The sequence below is a fragment of the Scyliorhinus torazame genome, chromosome 17, assembly GCF_047496885.1.
Source record: "Scyliorhinus torazame isolate Kashiwa2021f chromosome 17, sScyTor2.1, whole genome shotgun sequence".
NCBI classification, from domain to species: Eukaryota; Metazoa; Chordata; class Chondrichthyes; order Carcharhiniformes; family Scyliorhinidae; genus Scyliorhinus; species Scyliorhinus torazame.
Window position 1 is genome coordinate 12,202,500 of NC_092723.1, and position 26,439 is coordinate 12,228,938.

The following is a 26,439-nucleotide window of genomic DNA, read 5'->3' on the forward strand; positions in this document are numbered from 1 at the left end:
TTCACCAGTAATGCTACAGGTGAAGGCAGTGACAGCCTCCTCCTGCCCCAGGGAGCAGGTCCTTCTCCCAGACAAAAAAAAGACAGCACAGTAGCAGCAGAGACAGCAGCTGCAGCAGAGGGTGTTGACAATTGGGTGCCAATCAGTGGCATACATGCATTTCAATGCTGACTAAATTGGTCTCACCAAGAAAGGGTCAGGGAGCTGAAAAGGCAACTGGCTGTCCCTTGTGGTCAGGCGAGGCACAACTGATTCGTGTGAAGACAGAAATGGGCATGTCAACTTCATCCTTAGAGGGAACCCTCATTTCTCCAGCTTACTTGGGCTACAGATTAAATGACCCTTCCAACTGGAACAGCCAGTCACCCGGACACTACTCCCTAACGGCCTGGCCACCATAACCAGTGGCCTTGAACTTCCATACAGATCTGAAGGAAACCTGCTATTTCTGACAGCTAAAAGGATCATTGATTTAGCCATTTTGTTATAAATACTAAAGCCCAGTTCAAAAATCATTTGTAAAATGGATTCCATCATAAGACTGCAAATATAATCAAACACAACCTCAGATTACAAAAGCACATAGCTTGCAATAATAAAAGCATGGATTTCGAAACATTTGCAGTCCAACCAAAAGCAAATGTAACATTTCTACTGAAGGTCAAAATGAGCACCATAGTTAACATGAATGTACCATTGCTCAAAATGTGAATAGTATAGCAGTCAGCAAATACCAGAACTGATAATAAGTGTAAATGTACATTCCAACAGAAAACACCCAAAGATGCAACATAGTCATACCTCTGTGGCACATTGATGATTGACAACTAACCATCCAATCAAATGCATTTAAGATTCATCCAAACCAATCAGCATGTTACAAGGGTAGGAACAGATGGAATCACTCTATAATATTTGCCTAAGCTATCGACTATCTTTATTTTGTATTTTCATATTTCCACTCTAACTCTAAGTCTGCGCAAGCTGTTTTGCTTTGAGCAAGAAACCATTACTGTATTTTGAAAGTTCAATTTGTTTGTACGCTACTAAGTTTAATTATATCTCTTAAAGCATCCTGCAGGGGCTTTCTTGAGAACATTTGATTTGTAACGACAAGAAGATTTAAAACTCTCAATTATAATAAATAGACACCCAATAAGGATTTCATTACGCATCCGAGACGTGTAGTGCAAATTTCTACTGAGTTAAAGTGTATACGAGACTACACTTAAACCGCACGGTAGATTTCTTCAAGCTTGTGCCCTCTGGCTTCACAGTGCTGACTGAGTGTGGGGGTTCACTCTCACTGCAGGCGTTTTGCCCCCTGTGTGAGGGACTTCAGGCCTCATGAGGCTGGAAATCACCCCTTGTCAGAGTCTCCCACTCTGCCCGTACAGCCTGGCCTCTCACGGGACCCCACCCAAGAACCTTACAGTCACCCTCGGTGCTGACCTGCTCCCGTCCACTTTCCAGCTGCCCCACCGGAAGGGCGATCCCTCATCACGCGGCTCGCTTGGGGCCGGGAAATTCGGATATAGTGATCTCGCCGCAGAGAATAGCGTTTCCGATTCAGGCTGAATTTCCTGCCCGCGTCGCCATTCCCACTGCCTGCCAACGCGGGCTCAAAATCGCACCCAAGAATACTACGCGCAATGTTATTCTCCATATTTAGGGGGGGACATGTTTGCATTGGAGGTGGTGGAGGAAAGGTTCACTGGCTTGGTTCCTGAGATTGGAGGCCTGCCCTAAGAAGACACGTTGAGTACAGTTTGGCTTCTACTCTCTGGCGTTTAGAAGAATGGGAGGTGGCCCAATTCAAACAGATGAAATTCTGAAGGGACTGAACGCACTGAGGGGGTGTTTGTTTCTCCGATTGGAGAGTCGCAAACACGGGGCACAGAGTTTCAATAGGGAAACAATCATTTAGGAATGGGATGAGGGGCAGAATTTCCGATCCCCAGCTACATGTATCCCGACCGTGCGCCATTCGCTGGTGGAGGAACTCTCTACTCCCAACACTTGTCAACGGGATTTCCCATTGAAGCCCCCCCACAATGCTGGTAAACCGATAGGTAGGAGTGCGCTGCCGACAGGAATTGAGAGCTCAGAAAGTTTCTTCACTCAAAGGCACCTGAATCTTTCGATATTCTCTACCCCAGGAGGCTCTGAATGCTCTGTTTGCTTCTTTTCTCTCTTTCCCTTTTTCTGTTTCTTGGTTAGTTTTTATTTTCCAGTGAGCGTCCGCCTCCAAAAAAACAAAGCTCTTCAACCATGATGATGGTTTAAGGCTGAGACAGACATAGAGTTTTAGCCTGGCAGGTAATCAAGGAATATGGGAAGAGGACAGAAAACCGGGTTTAAGGAAAATGATGAAGATTGATTGTATTGAACGGTGGACCAGGTTCGAGACGCAGTGTGGTCAACTCCTGCCCTTCCTTCTGCAAATATGGGACACAATCGACAGAATACCCTTCGTCGTCCAGTACTTCCCCGGAGCGGAGAAACTACGACATCTTCTTCACAGCCTTCAACACGTCATTGATGAAGATGAACATCTTGCCAAGATCATCCCCACACCCCCACTACTTGCCTTCAAACAACCGCGCAACCTCAAACAAACCATTGTTTGCGCAAACTACCCAGTCTTCAGAACAGTGACCACAACACCACACAACCCTGCCATGGCAATCTCTGCAAAACGTGCCAGATCATCGACATGGATACCACCATTACACGTGAGAACACCACCCACCAGGTACGCGGTACATACTCGTGCGACTCGGCCAACGTTGTCTACCTCATACGCTGCAGGAAAGGATGTCCCAAAGCGTGGTACAGTGGTACAGACCATGCAGACGCTGCGACAACGAATGAACGGACATCGCGCGACAATCACCAGGCAGGAATGTTCCCTTCCAGTCGGGGAACACTTCAGCAATCAAGGGCATTCAGCCTCTGATCTCCGGGTAAGGGTTCTCCAAGGCGGCCTTCAGGACGCGCGACAACGCAGAATCGCCGAGCAGAAACTTATAGCCAAGTTCCGCACACATGAGGCCTCAACCGGGACCTGGGATTCATGTCGCATTACATTCATCCCCCACCATCAGGCCTGCAAAATCCTACCAACTGTCCTGGCTTGACACAATTCACACCTCTTTAACCTGGGGTTACCCCATCTCTGGATCTGTAAAGATTTAATCACCTGCTAATGGTCGCATTCCAAGCATTGTCTGGCATCTTTGAATCTGTCTATATATATGTTTCTGGAACATACCTCTCCATTCACCCGAGGAAGGAGCAGCGCTCCGAAAGCTAGTGACACCGAAACAAACCTGTTGGACTTTAACCTGGTGTTGTAAGACTTCGTACTGTACTTATTTCATCAGCAGTTAACTGTAATTTCATTACCCTGATTTCCTGCTGCCTTCTTCCTCTTTCAAGTTGTTTGTCATCTATTTCAGACAATTATTTCAATATGAAAACGAGGAGCGACTGACGACAAGTGCTGGTCTGACCTCTGCAAATAAAACGATGTGGATTCTGATTCCCCTCATCTGTTCCCTGCCCGGTGAGTAACAGCCCGAACTGAATATTCAGATCATCAGCGTTAGTTAAATTCTAGTCCACAGTTTACACAACAGAGATGTTAAAATACTTGGAGAAATGTAAAAGCATAAGAAACTAGGTAGAGATAAATGAATGACATTTGTATGAAGTTCTGTCCCTTTCAACTATTGTAACACCAAAATATTTATTAATTTATTATCTGTGAATAGAAAATTAAAAGACAATTTAATTAATTAAAAAGCTACACGTGGAAGAAACAAAACACAAAGGTAATCTGTTTAAATCATGTAAAGTGTGATGCTTCTTAATATAATCTGATGTCCAATATAATGATGTTGAAAACTGTACTGCGAGTGATCTCTACAACAGAACATGGGCGGGGTTCTCTGATCCGGCTTCCCCCGGCTACCCCTCCCAGCCAGAGCGGAGAATGTGGGGCTCAGCCCAAACTCCATTCACTGTAGCGGAATCAGAGAATCCCGGCCCATGTCACGAGTTTCCAGTTATTTTGGTTGTTTAAAGTGTTCGATATAAAATGAGGCTCTGCGAGACACGGGTAGATTGTTCATCTACATTTCCCTCCCAATGGATTTTATTCACATTCTTTTACAAGAAACAACTCTCTTATGTTTCACTCTAACTCTATATAATCCAGGAAAATGAGACGGCCGTGGGATCTTTGATCAACGCTACCACTGCTGATGAATCGATGTTCTATCTCGCAATGTTAAACTCAGTCTCACACTGATATAATTGGCCAAGAAAAACAACAGGTCTGAGGATTGGGAGCAGTTTAGAATTCAGCAAAGTACCAAGAGAAAGCGAAAGCAGCGCGAGAGAAGAAAGAGCCGGGACAGCGAAAACAGCGCGGGAGGAGAGAGCCGGGACAGCGAAAACAGCGCGAGAGGAGAGAGAGCCGGGACAGCGAAAACAGTGCGGGAGGAGAGAGCCGGGAGATTTAAAAAGCGCGGGAGGAGAGAGAGCCGGGACAGCGAAAACAGCGCGGGAGGAGAGAGCCGGGAGATTTAAAAAGCGCGGGAGAAGAGAGAGCCGGGACAGCGAAAACAGCGCGGGAGGAGAGAGCCGGGAGATTTAAAAAGCGCGGGAGGAGAGAGAGCCGGGACAGCGAAAACAGCGCGAGAGGAGAGAGAGCAGGGACAGCGAAAACAGCGTGGGAGGAGAGAGCCGGGAGATTTTAAAAGCGCGGGAGGAGAGAGAGCCGGGACAGCGAAAACAGTGCGGGAGGAGAGAGCCGGGAGATTTAAAAAGCGCGGGAGGAGAGAGAGCCGGGACAGCGAAAACAGTGCGGGAGGAGAGAGCCGGGAGATTTAAAAAGCGCGGGAGGAGAGAGAGCCGGGACAGCGAAAACAGCGCGGGAGGAGAGAGCCGGGAGATTTAAAAAGCGCGGGAGAAGAGAGAGCCGGGACAGCGAAAACAGCGCGAGAGGAGAGAGAGCCGGGACAGCGAAAACAGCGCGGGAGGAGAGAGCCGGGAGATTTAAAAAGCGCGGGAGGAGAGAGAGCCGGGACAGCGAAAACAGCGCGAGAGGAGAGAGAGCAGGGACAGCGAAAACAGCGTGGGAGGAGAGAGCCGGGAGATTTTAAAAGCGCGGGAGAGAGAGCCGGGACAGCGAAAACAGCGCGAGAGGAGAGAGAGCCGGGACAGCAAAAACAGTGCGGGAGGAGAGAGCCGGGAGATTTAAAAAGCGCTGGAGGAGAGAGAGCCGGGACAGCAAAAACAGCGCGGGAGGAGAGAGCCGGGAGATTTAAAAAGCGCGGGAGGAGAGAGAGCCGGGACAGCGAAAACAGCGCGAGAGGAGAGAGAGCCGGGACAGCGAAAACAGCGCGGAAGGAGAGAGCCGGGAGATTTAAAAAGCGCGGGAGGAGAGAGAGCCGGGAGAGCGAAAACAGCGCGAGAGGAGAGAGAGCCGGGACAGCGAAAACAGCGCGGGAGGAGAGAGCCGGGAGATTTTAAAAGCGCAGGAGGAGAGAGAGCCGGGACAGCGAAAACAGCGCGGAAGGAGAGAGCCGGGAGATTTAAAAAGCGCGGGAGGAGAGAGAGCCGGGAGAGCGAAAACAGCGCGAGAGGAGAGAGAGCCGGGACAGCGAAAACAGCGCGGGAGGAGAGAGCCGGGAGATTTTAAAAGCGCAGGAGGAGAGAGAGCCGGGACAGCGAAAACAGCGCGGGAGGAGAGAGCCGGGAGATTCAAAAAGCACGGGAGGAGAGAGAGCCGGGACAGCGAAAACAGAGCGAGAGGGGAGAGAGCCGGGACAGCGAAAACAGCGCGGAAGGAGAGAGAGCCGGGACAGCGAAAACAGCGCGGGAGGAGAGAGCCGGGAGATTTAAAAAGCACGGGAGGAGAGAGAGCCGGGACAGCGAAAACAGAGCGAGAGGGGAGAGAGCCGGGACAGCGGAAACAGCGCGGGAGGAGAGAGAGCCGGGACAGTGCTGGGAGAGGTGAGTGCACAAAAGGTGTGGCAGGAGTGCCTTTAGTCACGAAGTGCTGGTTGGAACAGAGTGCATCTGAGTTTAGGTGAATGACTGAGTTTGGGTGAGTGGCGAGAGGGGGCCGTGTTTGGGTTTATCCTTGAGGTTCTATAATAAAAAATAAAATATATATTTTTTTAAAATTATTATTTAAATTAATTAACTAATTGATTATGGCTGGACAGGTGATGTGCTGTTGCTGTATGACGATGGAACTGGTGGATCCCATTGAGACCGTCAGTGACCACATCTGCAGCAAGTGTTGGCTGCTCGAGGAACTTTGGCTCAGAATTGATGAGCTGGAGACCGAGCTGCACACACTGCGGCACATCAGGGAGGGGGAACATTACCTGGACGCTTTGTTTCAGGAGGCAGTCACACCCGGTAGAATAAGTACTGTTAATTCGGACAGTGGTCAGGGACAGAGTGGTGTGACTGCAAAGGAGGCAGGTAGGGGGATCCTGAGTTTAGGAGTTGAGGAGCCTCAGCCCTTGACCTTGTCCAACAGGTGTGAGGTACTTGCTCCCTGTGTGGATGAGGAAGAGGGCTGTAGGGAGGATGCGTTAACTGACCACTGCACCGTGGTACAGGAAGCCATTCAAGAGGGGGGAGCAAAAAGACAAGTGGTAGTTGTAGGGGATTCTATAATTAGGGGGATTGATGGCATCCTTTGTAAGCCAGATTGTGAGTCCCGCATGGTATGTTGCCTGCCCGGTGCCAGGGTGAGGGACATCTCTGATCGGCTTGAAAAGATTTTGGAGAGGGAGGGAGGATCCAGTTGTTGTGGTCCACGTTGGGACTAACAACATAGGTAAGACTAGGAAAGAGGACCTGTTTGGGGATTATCAAACACTAGGGACTAAATTAAAGAACAGGTCCTCCAGGGTTATAATCTCTGGATTACTACCCGAGCCACGTGCCAATTGGCATCGGGTTGAGAAAATTAGAGAAGTTAACATGTGGCTAAAGGAGTGGTGCGGGAAAGAGGGATTCCATTTCATGGGGCATTGGCATCAGTACTGGGGCAGGATGGACCTGTACCGTTGGGACGGTCTTCACCTGAACCATTCTGGGACCAGTGTTCTAGCGAATAGGATAAATAGGTTGGTCACAAGGACTTTAAACTAGCAAGTTGGGGGGAAGGGAAGTGTAAAGCTATGGACAGTATAATGGTTAATGGAGATCAAGGCAGCAGGTTACGTGACAGGTTATTATGTAGAGATATGGGTTCAAAGACAAGGAAAATTAGGAGAAAGGGTAAGAGGAAAAATAAATTGCGAAAAGTTACTGATCAAAGTGTTAGGATTCATAACAAAGACATTAAAAGCAGCATAAGTGTACTTTACCTGAATGCTCGTAGTATAGGAAATAAGGTAAATGAGTTGATGGCGCAAAGCATCGTGAATGACTATGATTTAGTGGCCATTACTGAAACATGGTTAAAAGATGGTCACGACTGGGAGTTAAATATCCAAGGGTATCAGACTATACGAAAGGATAGAATGGACGGTAAGGGCGGTGGTGTAGCTTTGTTGTTTAAGGATGGCATCCGGGCAATAGTAAGGGATGATATTGGTGCTATGGAGGACAAGGTTGAATCAATTTGGGTGGAAATCAGGAATAGTAAGGCGAAAAGGTCACTGATAGGAGTAGTCAATAGGCCACCAAATAGTAACAGGATGGTAGGGCAGGCAATAAGCAAAGAAATAACGGATGTATGTAGAAATGGTACAGCGGTTATCATGGGAGATTTTAATCTGCATATCGATTGGTTTAACCAGGTTGGTAAAGGCAGCCTTGAGGAGGAGTTTATAGAATGTGCCCAGGATAATTTCCTGGAACAGTATGTAATGGAACCTACAAGGGAACAAGCGGTCCTAGATCTGGTCCGGTGTAATGAGGCAGGATTGATTAATGATCTCATAGTTCGGGATCCTCTTGGAAGGAGCGACCACAATATGGTGGAATTTAAAATAAAGTTGGAGGATGACGAGGTAAAATCAAACACTAGTGTTTTGTGCTTAAACAAAGGCGATTACAATGGGATGAGAGAAGAACTAGCTACGGTAGACTGGGAGCAAAGACTTCATGGTGAAGCAGTTGAGGAACAGTGGAGAACCTTCCGAGTGATCTTTCACAGTGTTCAGGAAAGGTTCATACCGACAAAAAAGAAAGACGGTAGAAAGGGGAAAAATCGACCGTGGATATCTAAGGAGGTGAGGGAGAGTATCAAATTGAAGGAAGAAACATACAAAGTGGCAAAAATTAGTGGGAGACTAGAGGACTGGGAAGTCTTTAGGGGACAACAGAAAGCTACTAAAAAAGCTATAAAGAAGAGTAAGGTAGACTATGAACGTAAACTGGCTCAGAACATAAAAGCAGATAGTAAAAGCTTCTACAAATATATAAGACAAAAAAGAGTGGCTAAGGTAAATATTGGTCCTTTGGAAGATGAGAAGGGAGATTTAATAATAGGAGACGGGGAAATGGCTGAGGAGCTGAACAGGTTTTTTGGGTCAGTCTTCACAGTGGAGGACTCAAATAACATGCCAATGACTGATGGAAATAAAGATATGATAGGTGAGGACCTTGAGATGATTGTAATCACTAAGGAGGCAGTATTGGGCAAGCTAATGGGGCTAAAGGTAGACAAGTCTCCTGGCCCTGATGGGATGCATCCCAGAGTGTTAAAAGAGATGGCTAGGGAAATTGTAAACGCACTAGTGATAATTTATCAAAATTCACTAGACCCTGGGGTGGTCCCAGAGGATTGGAAAGTAGCAAACGTGACACCACTGTTTAAAAAAGGAGGTCGGCAGAAAGCGGGTAATTATAGGCCGGTAAGCTTAACGTCGGTTGTAGGGAAAATGCTGGAATCTATCTTTCAGGAGGAAATAGCGGGGCACCTGGAGGGAAATTGTCCCATTGGGCAGACGCAGCATGGGTTCACAAAGGGTAGGTCGTGTCTGACTAATTTGATAGAATCTTTTGAGGACGTTACCAGTGCAGTAGATAATGGGGAGCCAATGGATGTGGTATATCTGGATTTCCAGAAAGCTTTTGACAAGGTGCCACACAAAAGGTTGCTGAATAAACTAAAGATGCATGGCATTGAGGGTAAAGTGGTAGCATGGGTAGAGGATTGGTTAACTAACAGAAAGCAGAGAGTGGGGATAAATGGGTGTTTCTCTGGTTGGCAACCTGTAACTAGTGGGGTCCCTCAAGGATCAGTGTTGGGCCCACAGTTGTTCACAATTTACATAGACGATTTGGAGTTGGGGACCAAGTGCAATGTGTCAAAGTTTGCAGACGACACTAAGATGAGTGGTAAAGCAAAAAGTGCAGAGGATACCGGAAGTCTGCAGAAGGATTTGGATAGGTTAGGTGAATGGGCTAGGGTCTGGCAGATGGAATTCAATGTTGCCAAGTGTGAGGCTATCCATTTTGGGAGGAATAACAGCAGAATGGATTATTATTTAAACGGTAAGATGTTAAAACATGCTGCTGTGCAGAGGGACCTGGGTGTGCTGGTGCACGAGTCGCAAAAAGTTGGTGTGCAGGTGCAACATGTGATTAAGAAGGCTAATCGAGTTTTGTCTTTCGTTGTTAGAGGGATGGAGTTCAAGACTAGGGAGGTTATGCTACAATTGTATAGGGTGTTGGTGAGGCCGCATCTGGAGTATTGTGTTCAGTTTTGGTCTCCTTACCTGAGAAAGGACATATTGGCACTGGAGGGAGTGCAGAGGAGATTCACAAGGTTGATCCCAGAGTTGAGGGGATTAGATTATGACGAAAGGTTGAGTAGACTGGGACTGTACTCATTGGAGTTTAGAAGGATGCGGGGGGATCTTATTGAAACATATAAAATTATGAAGGGAATAGATAGGATAGATGCGGGCAGGCTGTTTCCACTGGCGGGTGAAAGCAGAACTAGAGGGCATAGCCTCAAAATAAGGGGAGGTAGATTTAGGACAGAGTGTAGGAGGAACTTCTTCACCCAAAGGGTTGTGAATCTCTGGAATTCCTTGCCGAGTGAAGCAGTTGAGGCTCCTTCTTTAAACGTTTTTAAGAAAAAGATAGATACCTTTCTAAAGAATAAAGGGATTCGGGCATATGGTGTACGGACCGGAGAGTGGAGCTGAGTCCACAAAGATCAGCCATGATCTCATTAAATGGCGGAGAAGGCTCGAGGGGCCAGATGGCCTACTCCTGTTCCTAGTTCTTATGTTCTTATGTTCTTATTAAGAAGGGGAAAATAGAGCACGAGAGTAAGCTTGCAGGGAACATAAAAACTGACAGTAAAAGTTTCTATAAGTATGTGAAGACAAAAAGATTGGTGAAGACAAATGTAGGCCCCTTATAGTCAGAAATAGGAGAATTTATAATGGGGGACAAAGAAATTGCCGAGCAACTAAATGTGTACTTTGGTTCGGTGTTCACAAATTAGGACACAAATAAGAGACCAGAAATGTTGGGGAACACAGGGCTTAGTGAGAGGGAGAAGCTGAATATTAGTAGAGAAATGATGTGAGGGAAATTGATGGGATTGAAAACTGATAAATCCCCAGAGCCTGATAATCCACATCCCAGGGTACTTAAGGAAGTGGTTCTAGAAATATCAAACCCATTGGTGATCATCTTCCAAGATCCTACAGACTCGGAAACAGTTCCTCCAGATTGGAGGGTAGCTAATGTACCCCACTAAAATGGGGGTAAAGACCAGTAAGTCTGACATCGGTAGTGGGAAAAATTCTAGAACCCGTTATCAAAGATTTTATGGCAGAGCACGTGGAAAACAGTGTCAGGATTGGACAGAGGCAGCATGGACCAGGCCATACAGGATGAGAGGGCTACGGGTTTGGCAGATAGCTGGTCTGCCACAGGTGCAGGGGACAATAGACTGCACCCATGATGCTCTCCATGCCACATGGCACCAGAGAGTCTCCATCATCAACTGGAAGGGATTCTGCTCCCTCAATGTCCAGCTGGTGTGTGACCACTAGATGCGGATCAATCACATGTGTGAACATTTTCCTGGGATTGTGTGTGACAGCTTCATCCTCAGCCAGTCGCAAATCCCTGGAGTCTGCCAGGGTCCCCCCAGAGGATAAGGGATATCCCCGCAGATTGTGGCTAATGACACCAGTGCGAAGGCCACAGACCACTGCAGAAACCAGATACGAGGATCACCATGCGTCTGATCTGTCATCAAGTGGTGCATTGATCTGTTAAAGATGCTGTTCCACTGCATTGACAGGTCCCGTGGAGTCATTCAATACAGCCCCCAGAGGACCTACTGCATTGCTGTAGTCTGCTATGCCCTTCGTAACCTGGCTCTGCAGTGGGGTAAAGAGCTTCCTGAGGATGACCTTGAGAAGCGGTGTGTGTCCTCAGATGAGGAGGACATGCCTAAGGACGAGGCAGATGCCCGCTAATGCGCCTGAGGATGGAGGTCAGGTGGGTGGGAGGGTATGCACAGGCAGGAGGGCTAGACAGCCTCTTCATGCTTCTTGGGTGAAGACTAGCTCGCTGGTCTACAGCTGTGACCACCCTCCCAGGACGTTGCGACCCCTTTTTGGCGAAGGGAAAAGGGGTAAGGGATATCCCCGCAGATTGGCCGAGATCACAATGATCAGGGTTCTGGGGCTGGGGAGTCCTTGAGTGCCTGCCGACAGGTCAATGCAAGAGAGTAATGGTGATTCCCAGTGAGGAATGGGCAGTGATGCTCCTCAGAGATGCTGCTTATGTCTAACAACTGTCTGTCAGCTGCCAGCATGCTGGGCGCGATTCTGTGGGCCCGTTAGCTGGAGGCGCAAATTGCATAATGGCCGCGAACTCCTGCGAGAGGACAAAAACAGGATTTGCGTTGGTGAGATTTCCTTTCGCGACATTCCCGGGTCCTCCCTGATGATGTGATCAGGTTCACACCCAGGAAAGGCGAGAACCTGTTTTAAGTGAGTTTAAATCAATTTCAACACCATTAGCGAGGTAATAATCGCTTCTGCAGACCTCATTGAATTTTCCCGCCCACCAGCATGATGTCACGCAGGCGCTATTCACTACTCCGAGACAGAAGAAGGAGGTGAGCCCCATTGTCTCCACCTAGAACCTGGGTGTACAAGGGGACAGTACTCGCTAGCCGCCTGTAGAGGTGCAGGTGCAAGGATGTTGGGCGGGGGCTTGAGAGGGGTGTTGTAGTCGGGGTCAACCTCTGGGATGGGGGTCGCGGCTGCTGTGAGTTGCCCTGAAGCCTTCAACCTGTCTGTCTTAGAAAGTGTTCATGGCCTTGAATGAGACTTCTGCTGGGTAGCCAGGAGGTGACAATGTGATCTTGGTTAACAGCTGTTAGTGGCATGGGAGTGTGGGGCACCTAAAGGGGTGGGGCTCATGAGGTTGGAGGACGGCTGTAATGAAACTGAAGGCAGGATGATGAGCAGTCTAGCAGGGGGGCACTAAAATTAGCGCTGGAGACCAGATACCCCGTCTCTGTACCAACAGAAGGGAAAGGGAGGGGGTGGTGGGGATTTTGATTTGATTTGATTTATTATTGTCACATGTATTAGTATACAGTGAAAAGTATTGTTTCTTGCATGCTGGACAAGCAATGCATACCGTACAGGAGAGACTGCAGAATATAATGTTACAGTTATAGCAAGGTGTAGAAAAAAGATCAACTTAATACGAGGTAGGTCCATTCAAAAGTCTGATGGCAGTAGGGAAGAAGCTGTTCTTGAGTCGGTTGGTACGTGACCTCAAACTTTTGTATCTTTTTCCTGACGAAGAAGGTGGAAGAGAGTATGTCCGGGGTGCGTGGGGTCCTTAATTATGCTGGCTGCCTTTCCGAGGCAGCGGGAATTATAGACAGAGTCGATGGATGGGAGGCTGGTTTGCGTGATGGACTGGGCTACATTCACGACCTTTTGTAGTTTCCTGCGGTCTTGGGCAGAGCAGGATCCAGAGCACAGAGAGAGGGGAAAGGAGGGTGGTGAGGAGGGAGGGAGTCGGGGTGTTGGTGGAGGTGGGTACCAAATAGGGCACTGCCTGAACTATCTACGGAGGCAGAGAAATAAAAGAACTTTCAATTAAGATGTGCCAGATTTCAGGAGTCCCCCAGGGGGAGTGAGGGGCGACACAGTGTCAGGCACGAGTGAGCCCCACACCCCGCTACAGAGCGCCTCATGTGCACCCTGCGCTCCCGACACTGGGCGGCTGACAGCGTTTGGACAGTTGCCCTCCGGGCCCGACACGGGCCCACCAACCAACCCAGGGGCTGCCTTGATCCTGCCACCGGGATCATTGACTGGCGACATCTCCTCAGACTCCTCCCGGGGCCCTGTGCCAGTGGGAGGCGGTGGTGCAGATGCCTACTCCACCCAGGCCAGTTGGGAAGCATTCAGAGATCTTGCAGTGGCCACCCAGGAGTCTTAAGTGCAAAGGCATGACAGCAATCGATCTCGGGATCACACAGCCTGATTATGGACTTTGCCAATTAGGTGTTCTCAATCTCAGCTACCTCCGACTGGTGAGGGGCTAGCAGCCACTGCATGTAAAATGCACGGACTTCCGATATAAACGCCTGGAGAATTGCCAGATCTGTGGTGGTGCATGCACATGGCGGTGACCCGTATGGGACGCGTCGTACAACATGGCGCCGGCCGCGCGCGAACCCGACCTGCCAGATAGTGCCCCCCTGGACACCCCCTCGCCACCCCCACCGGTCCCCCCAGCCCCCTGCCGAAGCCCCCCCCCCCCGGCCAACAGTACGACTCCCCCCCCCGACTGTAGCGGCGCTGGACACAGTCCGCAGCCACCACGCTGGGTTCACGAAGGCTAAGAGCACACGTGTCCCGCGCCATCTGGAACTCGGCCCAGCGGAAGCGGAGCATCGAGGAGGACCTTCAGTAACGTCCTGAGGCTGTCCCAACGGTGTGCAGCGTACTCCTCGATGATGCCATTATGGAGGGGGCAGAGCATCTGAAAACAGGTGCCAACCCCCCCCCCCCCCCCCCCCCCACACCCGCCACCCCGATTCGGTCGTAAGCAGGGATTCTCTGCCCGATCACCGATTGTGATATCGGCGTCGGGCTATGGAGGATTTCGCCCAGTGTTCTTTTTCTTGTGCTTTTGGTGATAATGTTGTGTCTCCTTTACACGGAAAATCGGTTTAATTTCTGGTCTTTGAGCAAGTACCAACTCTGCTAATTTGTCAGATTGCGGCTTTTTTCTGCTCTTTTTTTCTTCTGGCATTAGCGCCATCATTCGTGAACTTGGTATGACCTCCACACACATCTGTCTGTGCTATCACGAATTGTAGAGTTTCTTCAAACAATGTCCTGCAGTCCCTTGGTCATTTGCTATCTGGATTGCTTTCCATACTGTATGGTTTGTCAACTGTGACTGCAGTCCCAACACTTTGTGGTCATTGAATTGCAATGCGTTGGTTAATTGTTCTTGGTTTCAAAGTCGTACCTTTGTGCAAGTTCTGTTGCTCTGTCGTTACTCATAGAATTTACAGTGCAGAAGGAGGCCATTCGGCCCATCGAGTCTGCACCGGCTCTTGGAAAGAGCACCCTACCCAAGGTCAACACCTCCACCCTATCCCCATAACCCAGTAACCCCACCCAACACTAAGGGCAATTTTGGACACTAAGGGCAATTGATCATGGCCAATCCACTCTTTGTGTTCTTTTGGCTTATCAGTTCCCTTTGGATTATCTGACATATCTTTGAGCTCTTTGTGCTTCTCATCTGGAGTCATCTTCTCCAAGGTGTCTTCATTTTCTTGTTGGCTGTTCACAATTAATGTGCTTTCAACTGATTTGTTCACTGTTGCACTCTCATTGTCAGCCTCTGCACAATCCAGCTGAGAACAGTCAGTCTCGCCGTCGTCCTGCACAGCTTGTGTGCTATCTGTAGTCACCTCGTCACTAGTTGCAAATAAAGTAGATAGACCTTCGTAGTCTTCCTCTTCTGGCTCATTGTCTGATTCTTCACATGTATCCGATGTCGCACCGGCGTGCACTTCCACCTGGTTATTGGTTGTGTCACTCTTCAGTGAACCGACACATGGATTGGTACTGTGAATCCTTTCCAGAAGATTCAGCATTAAGCAAGCATCAACACTTGGTAGAGACGATTTATTGGCATCAACTATTTCAAATAGCACTGGCAGGTGGATATCATTGTTGCCGACTGTTAGACAACACGATCCTCTAGTGCTAATGATATTGCCATTATCGTCCCTCAATTGGCATTTAGTAGCTTTAATTGAGGACACTGTACTTTAGAGAGGTCTGATTCCGTGATCAAATTAACCTGAGCTTCAGTATCCAACTTGAAGGTTTTTTGACCCATTACTCTTAATGGTACATTCCAATCTTTCTTTACATGAACAGATGATATCTGCCTTAAATGTCGTGTTTCAGCATTATCAATCTTGCTGACTGCATCAACAAAGAATGTGTCTTCTAAATCTGATTGCTGTGCTTCAACATCGGAATGAGAAATTTCTTCTTAATTTGATCCGTTTTGCACACTTCTAATCTTCAGGCATTGTTCAAAGAGCGTTCCATTTTAATCTGAGGCTTTTAAAACTTTTAAAAATAAATTTAGAGTATCCAATTCATTTTTTCCAATTAAGGGGCAATTTAGTGTGGCCAATCCACCTAGCTTTCACATCTTTTGGGTTGACACTTGGGGTTGAAACACGGGGAGAATGTGCAAACTCCACACAGACAGTGACCCAGAGTCGGGATCGAACCTGGGACCTCGGTGCTGTGAGGCAACCGTGCTAACCACTTGCGCCACTGTGCTGCCTGGCTTTTTTTACTTGAATGGCACTGTGAAGCGTAATGATTACGTTTGCCACAGTTCGGGCATACTTTCCCGGTAGTTATTTTTCTCAAATGCTTTCTCAAAGTGGAATGAGTTATACAATTCTATAGCGAGCGGTCCAGCTATTAACAGTTGTAATCTTTCATTGGTCACTGGCTGACTCTCCAGCTGAAGCAGAGAGATACAACTGAAACTGTTGCTGAAAACGTCTCCAATTTACATCTAGTTTACCGGAGGTTTTGAAGTGTTTGGGAGGCTTCCATCTCTTCTTGTTTCACTCTGTGCTTCTAGATGCGACTGGCTTGTAGAGTGCGATGGTTCTTTCTACACAAAGATTTTTTTTCTCTCGACAAAGTCGAGGGGGCCACAGAGCACGCATAGAGGCCGGCCGCAGTTTAGGCCGAACAGGGGGTTCGACGGCGAAGACGAAGGAGACTGAGGATTTATAGGTCCTGGCACCTGGCGCCTGGTGGAGGAGAAGGACAACCCCTTCTTGTGGCCGTGAGTCACGGAAGCCCTCATCCTTTACACCATGGGATCATTCCAGGGCTCAGCGGGAGACCTTTGTGGCTTCTCACAGACATCCACCCACAAATGGATCCATGATGTCCCGGATGCACTCTCTGGAAGGGCCTCTACATTCATTTTGACCTGGACCAGGCCCATCAGGACAAGACGGCTGCGGGATTTGTTGCTGTCATTGATATGCCACAGGTGCAGGGGGTCATCAATGGCACCCATGTGACTCGACGTGCCCTGTGGCATCAGGAAGTCCCTTCTATAAACTGAAAGGGCTTCCACTCCGTTAATATGCAGCTGGTCTGTGACCCCGGGTGAAGGTCATGCACGTGTGTGCACGTTTTCCAGGGAGTGTGCGTGATAGCCTCGTGCTTGGGCAGTCTCAAATCCCTGAGATATTTGAGGGTCACCCCAGGCTGCAGGGACAGCTCTTTGGGGACAAGGTTACCCGCTGAGGCTTTGGCTAATGGCGCCAATCTGATCAGCTCCCGGACCCTTCCATGAAGCCACAACACTACAGCCTAAGCAATGGGCCTGTATTTTTGACCCCCCCACAAAGCCCACCGACCTTCTCTCTGAGCCACCCATCCACGGCCCAACTCCGAGGCCTCCAACCCCACCCCAACCAGAATCCAAATCCAACCCCGACCCCCCGGCCTTCTGCAAACCAACCCCAATCCACCCCGTGTGGTACAGAGGGGGGCCGATCTGGTCCTGCGCCGTCCTCCCACTGTTCCCCGATTGAAGACAAGCCTGTCAATCAGTCAGTGACATTGCAGACATGCAATGGAGTTGAACTTGACAATGCACAACAGAACCCTGATTTCCATGATCCCCTCTAACTACCAACCCCCAATTTTTGCCATTGGATCAAGAAAGTTAATACACCCCAAAAGTTTCACAAGTTATTCATTGGCTGTGAAATTCTCTGTTAAATCTTTCTTTTTTAGCAAACAATTTTATTGAAGTATTTTAGACATATAGAAAAAGTGACATTGTACAGTACAAAAAAAAGAAGTCAAGACACAAATTTCAAAATAAACATAGTGCAAACCACGGCCCTGTTCAGGCACAGACCCCCACCCCCACCCCCCGCCACCCCCGCCCCCCCCACTGACGCTTACTCCTCTGCGAAGAAGTCAATAAATGGCTGCCACTTTTGGGCGAACCCTAGTAGCAAACCTCTCAAGGTGAACTTGACTTTCTCTAGGCCAAGAAAGCTCGCCATGTCCGATAGCCATACCTCAGCCCTCGGAGGCTTTGAGTCCCTCCATGTCAACAGTATACGTCGCCGGCTAACAGGGAAGCAAAGGCCAGAACGTCGGCCTCTCTCTCTTCCTGGACTCCCGGGTCCTCCGAAACCCCAAAGATTGCCACCTCCAGGCTCAATACCACCCCAGTTTTCAATAACCGGGACATGACATCTGTGAATCGCTGCCAATACCCCCTGAGTTTGGGGCATGACCAGAACATGTGTACATGGTTAGCTGGCCCTCCGGCGCATCTAGCACACTTGTCCTCCAGCTCGAAGAATCTGCTTATCTGGGCCACCGTCATGTGGGCCCGGTGCACAACCTTAAACTGGATCAGGCTGAGCCTGGCGCATGTTGCGGTCGTGTTTACTCTGCTCAGGGCCTCTGCCCAGATACCGTCCTCCAGCTCTCCCCCCCCCCCCCCCCCCCCCAACCCCGAGCTCCTCCTCCCGCTTAAGTTTCAGGTCCTCGGTCAGCGTATCCTCAGCTCTCATTAGCTCCTTGTAGACGTCTGAAACTCTACCCTCTCCCACCTCTCCCCTAGAAACTACCCTGTCCTGCCTCCCCTTCGGCGGGAGCCGTGGGAAGAATGACACCAGTCTGCGTACAAAATCCCTCACCTGCAAGTATCTAAAGTCATTCCCTCTCATCAGCCCAAACTTCTCCTCCAGCGCCCTCATGCTCGGAAAGCTCCCTTCCAGGAACAGATCCCCCAACCTCACAATCCCCGCCCTCCTCCACAGTCGATACCCGGGGTCCATGTTCCCCGGGGCAAATCGGTGGTTGCCGCAGATTGGGGTCCACACCGATGCTCTTACCTCCCCTACATGCCTCCTCCACTGGCCCCAGATCCGAAGAGCCGCCACCACTATCGGGCTGGTGGAGTACCGTGCTGGCGGAAGCGGCAGAGGTGCCGTGACCAGGGCTGCTAAGCTAGTGCCCCTGCACGAAGCAGCCTCCATCCGCTCCCAAACCCACCCCGCACCCACCATCCATTTCCTTATCATCGCTCTGTTGTCCGCCCAGATATAGTTGCTGAAGTTCGGCAGCAACGCTAGCCCCCCTTCTCCTCTGCTCCTTTCAAAAATCACCCTCTTCACGCACGGGGACTTCCCTGCCCAGACAAATCCCAGAATAATTTTATTCAGCCTCTTAAAGAAGGACCGCAGGATAAAGATGGGGAGACACTGAAAAACAAACAAGAACCGCGGGAGAATCGTCATCTTAACAGTCTGCACCCTCCCCGCAAATGACAGCGGGAGCGCATCCCACCTCCGGACCTCCTCCCTCACTCGTTCCACCAGTCGGGACAGGTTGAGCTTATGCAACCTGCCCCAGTCCCGTGCCACCTGAATCCCCAAATATCAGAAACTCTCCACCACTAGCCTGAATGGCAACCCCTACAGCCTACTCTCCTGCCCCCTCGCCTGAATTACAAACAACTCGCTCTTAGCCAAGTTCAGTTTGTATCCGGCGAACCGGCCAAATTCCCTCAGAGTTGCCATAATACCCACCATTGGGTCCGATACATATAACAGCAGATCATCCACGTATAACGAGCCTCTATGTTCCACTGCCCCCCTGGACCAGCCCTTTCCAGCCACTAGAAGCTCTCAGTGCAATTGCCAGCAGCTCTATGGCCAGCACAAACAGCAGTGGGGAGAGAGGGCAGACTTGTCTTGTCCCACGGTGCAGTCAAAAGCCTTTTCAGCATCCATGGCTACCACTATCTCTACCTCCCTACTCTCCAGGGGTATCATAATCACGTTGGGCAGCCTTCTTACGTTGGCCATCAGCTGCCTCCCCTTTACAAACCCGGTTTGGTCCTCCACAATTACATCCGGGACACAGTCCCCAAGTCTGGTCGCCAGAATCTTGGCCCAACTTGGCGTCTACGTTGATCAAGGAGATCGGCCTGTATGACCCACAGGCCTCCGGGTCCTTATTCCGTTTCAGAATGATCGAGGTGGTGGCCTGCGACATCGTCGGGGGGGGGGGTAAACTCCCTCTGTCTCTTGCCTCGTTAAAGACCCTGACCAGAACCGGCCCCACTATCCCGGCAAATCTTGTGTAAAACTCCACCGGATACGCATCCGGCCCCGGGGTTTTACCCGACTGCATGACCTTCAGGCCCCCCAATACCTCTTCGATCCTGACCAGGGCCCCCAGTTTATCCACCAATCCCCTGCCCACTCTTGGGAAGGTCAGTCCGTCCAGGAATCGCCTCATCCCCCCCGGTCCCACGGGTGGTTCCGAAATGTGCAGCTTCCTATAAAACTCCCTAAAGACCTTGTTCAGCCCTGCTGGATCACCCACAAGATTACCTTCCCCATCCACTGCCCTCCCTATTTCCCTAGCCGCTTCCCTCTTCCTCAGTTGCTGTGCAAGCATTCTACTGGCCTTCTCCCCATGCTCATAAATCGCGCCTTTTACCTTTCTAAGCTGCTCTGTAGTCAACACCCCAAACTCGGCCTGCAGCCTGTCGTTTCCTGAGTAACTCTGGCCTCGGGTATTCCGCGGAACTCCTATCCGTCCATAGAATTTCCTTAATCAGTCGGTTCGTCTCTGCCCTATCCATCCTGTCCCTGTAAGCCCGGATTGAAATCAGCTCCCCTCTCACCACTGCCTTCAGTGCCTCCCAGAGCACTGCTGCCGAGACTTCCCCAGTATCGTTCACTTCTCTGTTATATCTTGATGCTGTGATAAGTCGCGATATTTGGATTTCGGCGGCAGCGGTGCGCAGGGGCCTTCTGGGAGGTGAGTAGCGACTTTAAAACCACTTACCTTTACAGGAGCAGCCCTTTGGATTTCGGCGGCAGCAGTGCGCAGGGGCCTTCTGGGAGGTGAGTAGTGAATTTAAAAACCCTTACCTGGTCCCGTGTCTGTTCTTCTTTTCTGTTTTATTTGTTTTTATATAAGGCGGGAACCGGAAGTTCGACCCGCGGACCTCTGGGAATTCCCCCCCCCAACCAATAAATTCTGGTGGAGAGGAAACTCGAGACACTACACGTGTAGTGTCTCCCACCCGCCCTCCTCCTCTAACCTAATAATAAGACCCATTGGTGTGAGGTAAGTGCCATATTATATTATTATTATATTATTAGCATTGTGCAGGTCAAGGTTCGGAGGTGGAGGAGCAGTCTCTGTCAGCGAGAGAACCTGAGAACATCTAAGACACTCAGAAGGTAAGAAGGTAAGTAAGTGATTTTTACTTATTTTTACTTTTATACCTTTTTTCAAATTGTGTGTGTCGGGGGGAAACTGAAGTGACATCACAGAAAAGCTGTGGCCAGAGTGGGTAGTATTTGGTAACTAATTAAACATAATAACTTATTTATAATTTAGAGGGATATCTAAGCCAGAGATCGGAGCGTACTATAGTTAGCTATCGCATTTCTTTTAGAAATCTAGTGCTAGGAAACAGATAGTTGACAGTAACTTTGAAATTTTTTAAAAAATATTTTTTTAAAAAAGACAAGTTTTAATTTTAATTTTAATTAATTGACTCAATGTCAGTTAGAGGGGTGCTGTGCTCTGACTGTGAGATGTGGCAGGTCCTGGAGGCTTCCAGCGTCCCGGATGGCTTCATCTGCAGAAAGTGCACCCAACTGGAGCTCCTCACAGACCGCATGGTTCGGTTGGAGCAGCAATTGGATGCACTTAGGAGCATGCAGGTGGCGGAAAGCGTCATAGATCGCAGTTATGTAAATGTGGTCACACCCAAGTTGCAGGCAGAGAAATGGGTGACCACCAGAAAGGGCAGGCAGTCAGTGCAGGAATCCCCTGTGGTTGTCCGCCTCTCGAACAGATATACCCCTTTGGATACTGTCGGGGGGGGGGATTGCCTATCAGGGGAAAACAGCAGCAGCCAGAGCAGTGGCACCACGGCTGGCTCTGATGTTCAGAAGGGAGGGTCAAAGCGCAGAAGAGTAATAGTAATAGGGGACTCTATAGTCAGGGGCACAGATAGGCGCTTCTGTGGACGTGAAAGAGACTCCAGGATGGTATGTTGCCTCCCTGGTGCCAGGGTCCAGGATGTCTCCGAACGGGTAGAGGGCATCCTGAAGGAGGAGGGCAAACAGGCAGAGGTCGTTGTACATATTGGTACTAACGACATAGGCAGGAAGGGGCATGAGGTCCTGCAGCAGGAGTTCAGGGAGCTAGGCAGAAAGTTAAAAGACAGGACCTCGAGGGTTGTAATCTCGGGATTACTCCCTGTGCCACGTGCCAGTGAGGCTAGAAATATGAAGATAGAGCAGCTAAACACGTGGTTAAACAGCTGGTGTAGGAGGGAGGGTTTCCATTATCTGGACCACTGGGAGCTCTTCCGGGGCAGGTGTGACCTGTATAAGAAGGACGGGTTGCATCTAAACCGGAGAGGCATAAATATCATGGCCGCGAGGTTTGCTAGTGTCACACGGGAGGGTTTAAACTAGTATGGCAGGTGGGTGGGACGGGAGCAATAGGTCAGAAGGTGAGAGCATTGAGGGAGAACTAGGGAATAGGGACAGTGTGGCTCTGAGGCAGAGCAGACAGGGAGAAGTTGCTGAACACAGCGGGTCTGGTGGCCTGAAGTGCATATGTTTTAATGCAAGGAGCATTACGGGTAAGGCAGATGAACTTAGAGCTTGGATTAGTACTTGGAACTATGATGTTGTTGCCATAACAGAGACCTGGTTGAGGGAAGGGCAGGATTGGCAGCTAAACGTTCCAGGATTTAGATGTTTCTGGCGGGATAGAGGGGGATGTAAAAGGGGAGATGGAGTTGCGCTACTTGTTCGGGAGAATATCACAGCTGTACTGCGAGAGGACACCTCAGAGGGCAGTGAGGCTATATGGGTAGAGATCAGGAATAAGAAGGGTGCAGTCACAATGTTGGGGGTATACTACAGGCCTCCCAACAGCCAGCGGGAGATAGAGGAGCAGATAGGTAGACAGATTTTGGAAAAGAGTAAAAACAACAGGGTTGTGGTGATGGGAGACTTCAACTTCCCCAATATTGACTGGGACTCACTTAGTGCCAGGGGCTTAGACGGGGTGGAGTTTGTAAGGAGCATCCAGGAGGGCTTCTTAAAACAATATGTAGACAGTCCAACTAGGGAAGGGGCGGTACTGGACCTGGTATTGGGGAATGAGCCCGGCCAGGTGGTAGATGTTTCAGTAGGGGAGCATTTCGGTAACAGTGACCACAATTCAGTAAGTTTTAAAGTACTGGTGGACAAGGATAAGAGTGGTCCGAGGATGAATGTGCTAAATTTGGGGAAGGCTAATTATAACAATATTAGGCGGGAACTGAAGAACATAGATTGGGGGCGGATGTTTGAGGGCAAATCAACATCTGACATGTGGGAGGCTTTCAAGTGGCAGTTGAAATGAATACAGGACCGGCATGTTCCTGTGAGGAAGAAAGATAAATACGGCAATTTTCGGGAACCTTGGATGACGAGTGATATTGTAGGCCTCGTCAAAAAGAAAAAGGAGGCATTTGTCAGGGCTAAAAGGCTGGGAACTGACGAAACCTGCGTGGAATATAAGGAAAGTAGGAAGGAACTTAAGCAAGGAGTCAGGAGGGCTAGAAGGGGTCACGAAAAGTCATTGGCAAATAGGGTTAAGGAAAATCCCAAGGCTTTTTACACGTACATAAAAAGTAAGAGGGTAGCCAGGGAAAGGGTTGGCCCACTGAAGGATAGGCAAGGGAATCTATGTGTGGAGCCAGAGGAAATGGGCGAGGTACTAAATGAATACTTTGCATCAGTATTCACCAAAGAGAAGGAATTGGTAGAAGTTGAGTCTGGAGAAGGGTGTGTAGATAGCCTGGGTCACATTGTGATCCAAAAAGACGAGGTGTTGGGTGTCTTAAAAAATATTAAGGTAGATAAGTCCCCAGGGCCTGATGGGATCTACCCAGAATACTGAAGGAGGCTGGAGAGGAAATTGCTGAGGCCTTGACAGAAATCTTTGGATCCTCGCTGTCTTCAGGGGATGTCCCGGAGGACTGGAGAATAGCCAATGTTGTTCCTCTGTTTAAGAAGGGTAGCAAGGATAATCCCGGGAACTACAGGCCGGTGAGCCTTACTTCAGTGGTAGGGAAATTACTGGAGAGAATTCTTCGAGACAGGATCTACTCCCATTTGGAAGCAAATGGACGTATTAGTGAGAGGCAGCACGGTTTTGTGAAGGGGAGGTCGTGTCTCACTAACTTGATAGAGTTTTTCGAGGAGGTCACTAAGATGATTGATGCAGGTAGGGCAGTAGATGTTGTCTATATGGACTTCAGTAAGGCCTTTGACAAGGTCCCTCATGGTAGACTAGTACAAAAGGTGAAGTCACACGGGATCAGGGGTGAGCTGGCAAGGTGGATACAGAACTGGCTAGGCCATAGAAGGCAGAGAGTAGCAATGGAGGGGTGCTTTTCTAATTGGAGGGCTGTGACCAGTGGTGTTCCCAGGGATCAGTGCTGGGACCTTTGCTCTTTGTAGTATATATAAATGATTTGGAGGAAAATGTAACTGGTCTGATTAGTAAGTTTGCAGACGACACAAAGGTTGGTGGAATTGCGGATAGCGATGAGGACTGTCGGAGGATACAGCAGGATTTAGATTGTCTGGAGACTTGGGCGGAGAGATGGCAGATGGAGTTTAATCCGGACAAATGTGAGGTAATGCATTTTGGAAGGTCTAATGCAGGTAGGGAATATACAGTGAATGGTAGAACCCTCAAGAGTATTGAAAGTCAAAGAGATCTAGGAGTACAGGTCCACAGGTCATTGAAAGGGGCAACACAGGTGGAGAAGGTAGTCAAGAAGGCATACGGCATGCTTGCCTTCATTGGCCGGGGCATTGAGTATCAGAATTGGCAAGTCATGTTGCAGCTGTATAGAACCTTAGTTAGGCCACACTTGGAGTATAGTGTTCAATTCTGGTCGCCACACTACCAGAAGGATGTGGAGGCTTTAGAGAGGGTGCAGAAGAGATTTACCAGAATGTTGCCTGGTATGGAGGGCATTAGCTATGAGGAGCGATTGAATAAACTCGGTTTGTTCTCACTGGAACGAAGGAGGTTGAGGGGCGACCTGATAGAGGTATACAAAATTATGAGGGGCATAGACAGAGTGGATAGTCAGAGGCTTTTCCCCAGGGTAGAGGGGTCAATTACTAGGGGGCATAGGTTTAAGGTGAGAGGGGCAAGGTTTAGAGTAGATGTACGAGGCAAGTTTTTTACGCAGAGGGTAGTGGGTGCCTGGAACTCGCTACCGGAGGAGGTAGTGGAAGCAGGGACGATAGGGACATTTAAGGGGCATCTTGACAAATATATGAATAGGATGGGAATAGAGGGATACGGACCCAGGAAGTGTAGGAGATTGTAGTTTAGTCGGGCAGCATGGTCGGCACGGGCTTGGAGGGCCGAAGGGCCTGTTCCTGTGCTGTACATTTCTTTGTTCTTTGTTCTTTGATATTGATGTTTGTTTTTATCAAAAACGTGAAGGTATTTTACTGGATTAGAAGGTGCACTGGAGAGATTCCTCTGCACACATTAGTAACTTCTGTTAAAATGTACCTGTTTGTATTTAACAATTCTTCCTTGTTCAATTTCTGAAACGGTGTCTCTTCAGTTTCAGGTGCATTGTGGGCAGAAAAGAAGGTAACAGGAATTGTGGGAAGAGCGATCACAATAAATTGTCACTATGATGTAAAGCACCGGGAAAAGGTGAAATATTGGTGTGATGGTGTGACTATTCAGTGCTCCGTTTTGGTAAAATCAGGTAATTCAAATGGACGGAGAGGGAGAATGTCGATCACAGACAACAAGGCAGAAGGAATATTTGTTGTTACTGTGCAGGATCTTCGTTCAGAAGATACAGGATGGTACAGCTGTGGAATTAAAATATATGGCCCGGATGCATTATTTGGAGTCGAGCTACAAATATCTGAAGGTACGTTTCTTGGTGATTATCTTTGTTGATCTCGACTGAAATGTCTGATCAATATTTTCTCCAGGAGGAAACACAACGGGTGGAATTTAACGGAAACATTTGACGTTTATTTGTGGCACTTTTTAAGACAATAAGACATAGGAGCAGAATTAAGCCATTCAGCCCATCGAGTCTGCTCCGCCATTCAATCATGGCTGATCATAACCCCCAATCCCTTATTAATGGTGGCCGCTGTTGCCACTCCATAGGGTGGCTCTGGATTGGCACCTAGCTCCCTCTCCTCCCAATCAGTGTCCATAGGGCCCTGGGGTTCACCCCGGGATGGAGGGGAAGCTGGATAGAGCCCCGGCTGGCCCTGCACCATCTGGCTCTGCCAGCTCTGGTGGCTCCCCAATGCCTGAAGCACAGTGTTGCCGCCCGCAGTGATGCTCCTCAGTGACTGGGCGACGCTCTGGAGCGCCTCGGCTATGCCCACCTGAGACGGGATCACGCTGTCGTGGTGCTCTGCCTGACCTGGGATCCAACAGACTTCGGGCTGCTGTTACGCCTGGGGTTTCCTGACTCCACCCGATGTGGATCAGCAGGATTGTGGTGCTCACCAGAATGTGCCCCAGAAGCCTGTCGACTACATTCTCCCTTCAGGGTGTGTGTCTCTGCGCTGGTGGAGGGTGAGGATGACAGCTGTGCCAAGAATACTGTGGTGTGCGGCCCCCTGTCGCCCGTCTGGGCCTCTCCCACCTGCTCTGGGCCAACTTCTCCTGCGGGGACAGAGAGGGTTTTGTGAGCCGCATCTTTGATTGTGGGAGGTGCTCAATGGGGGGGGGGCTTGGTGGAGGAGGGATGGGC

General features: G+C 49.3%; 1 protein-coding gene across 1 annotated transcript in view; it reads left to right on the top strand.

Annotated features, from left to right (window-relative positions):
- The first annotated feature begins 3,491 nt into the window (after positions 1-3,491).
- The window catches only part of LOC140393717 (polymeric immunoglobulin receptor-like), an 83,089-nt gene continuing 60,141 nt past the window's right edge, over positions 3,492-26,439 (top strand). The window contains exons 1-2 of the mRNA XM_072480036.1: positions 3,492-3,568; positions 25,273-25,593. Of these exons, the coding sequence (XP_072336137.1) occupies positions 3,532-3,568; positions 25,273-25,593 (358 nt within the window). The 5' untranslated portion in view covers positions 3,492-3,531. The remainder of the gene's footprint in view (positions 3,569-25,272; positions 25,594-26,439) is intronic.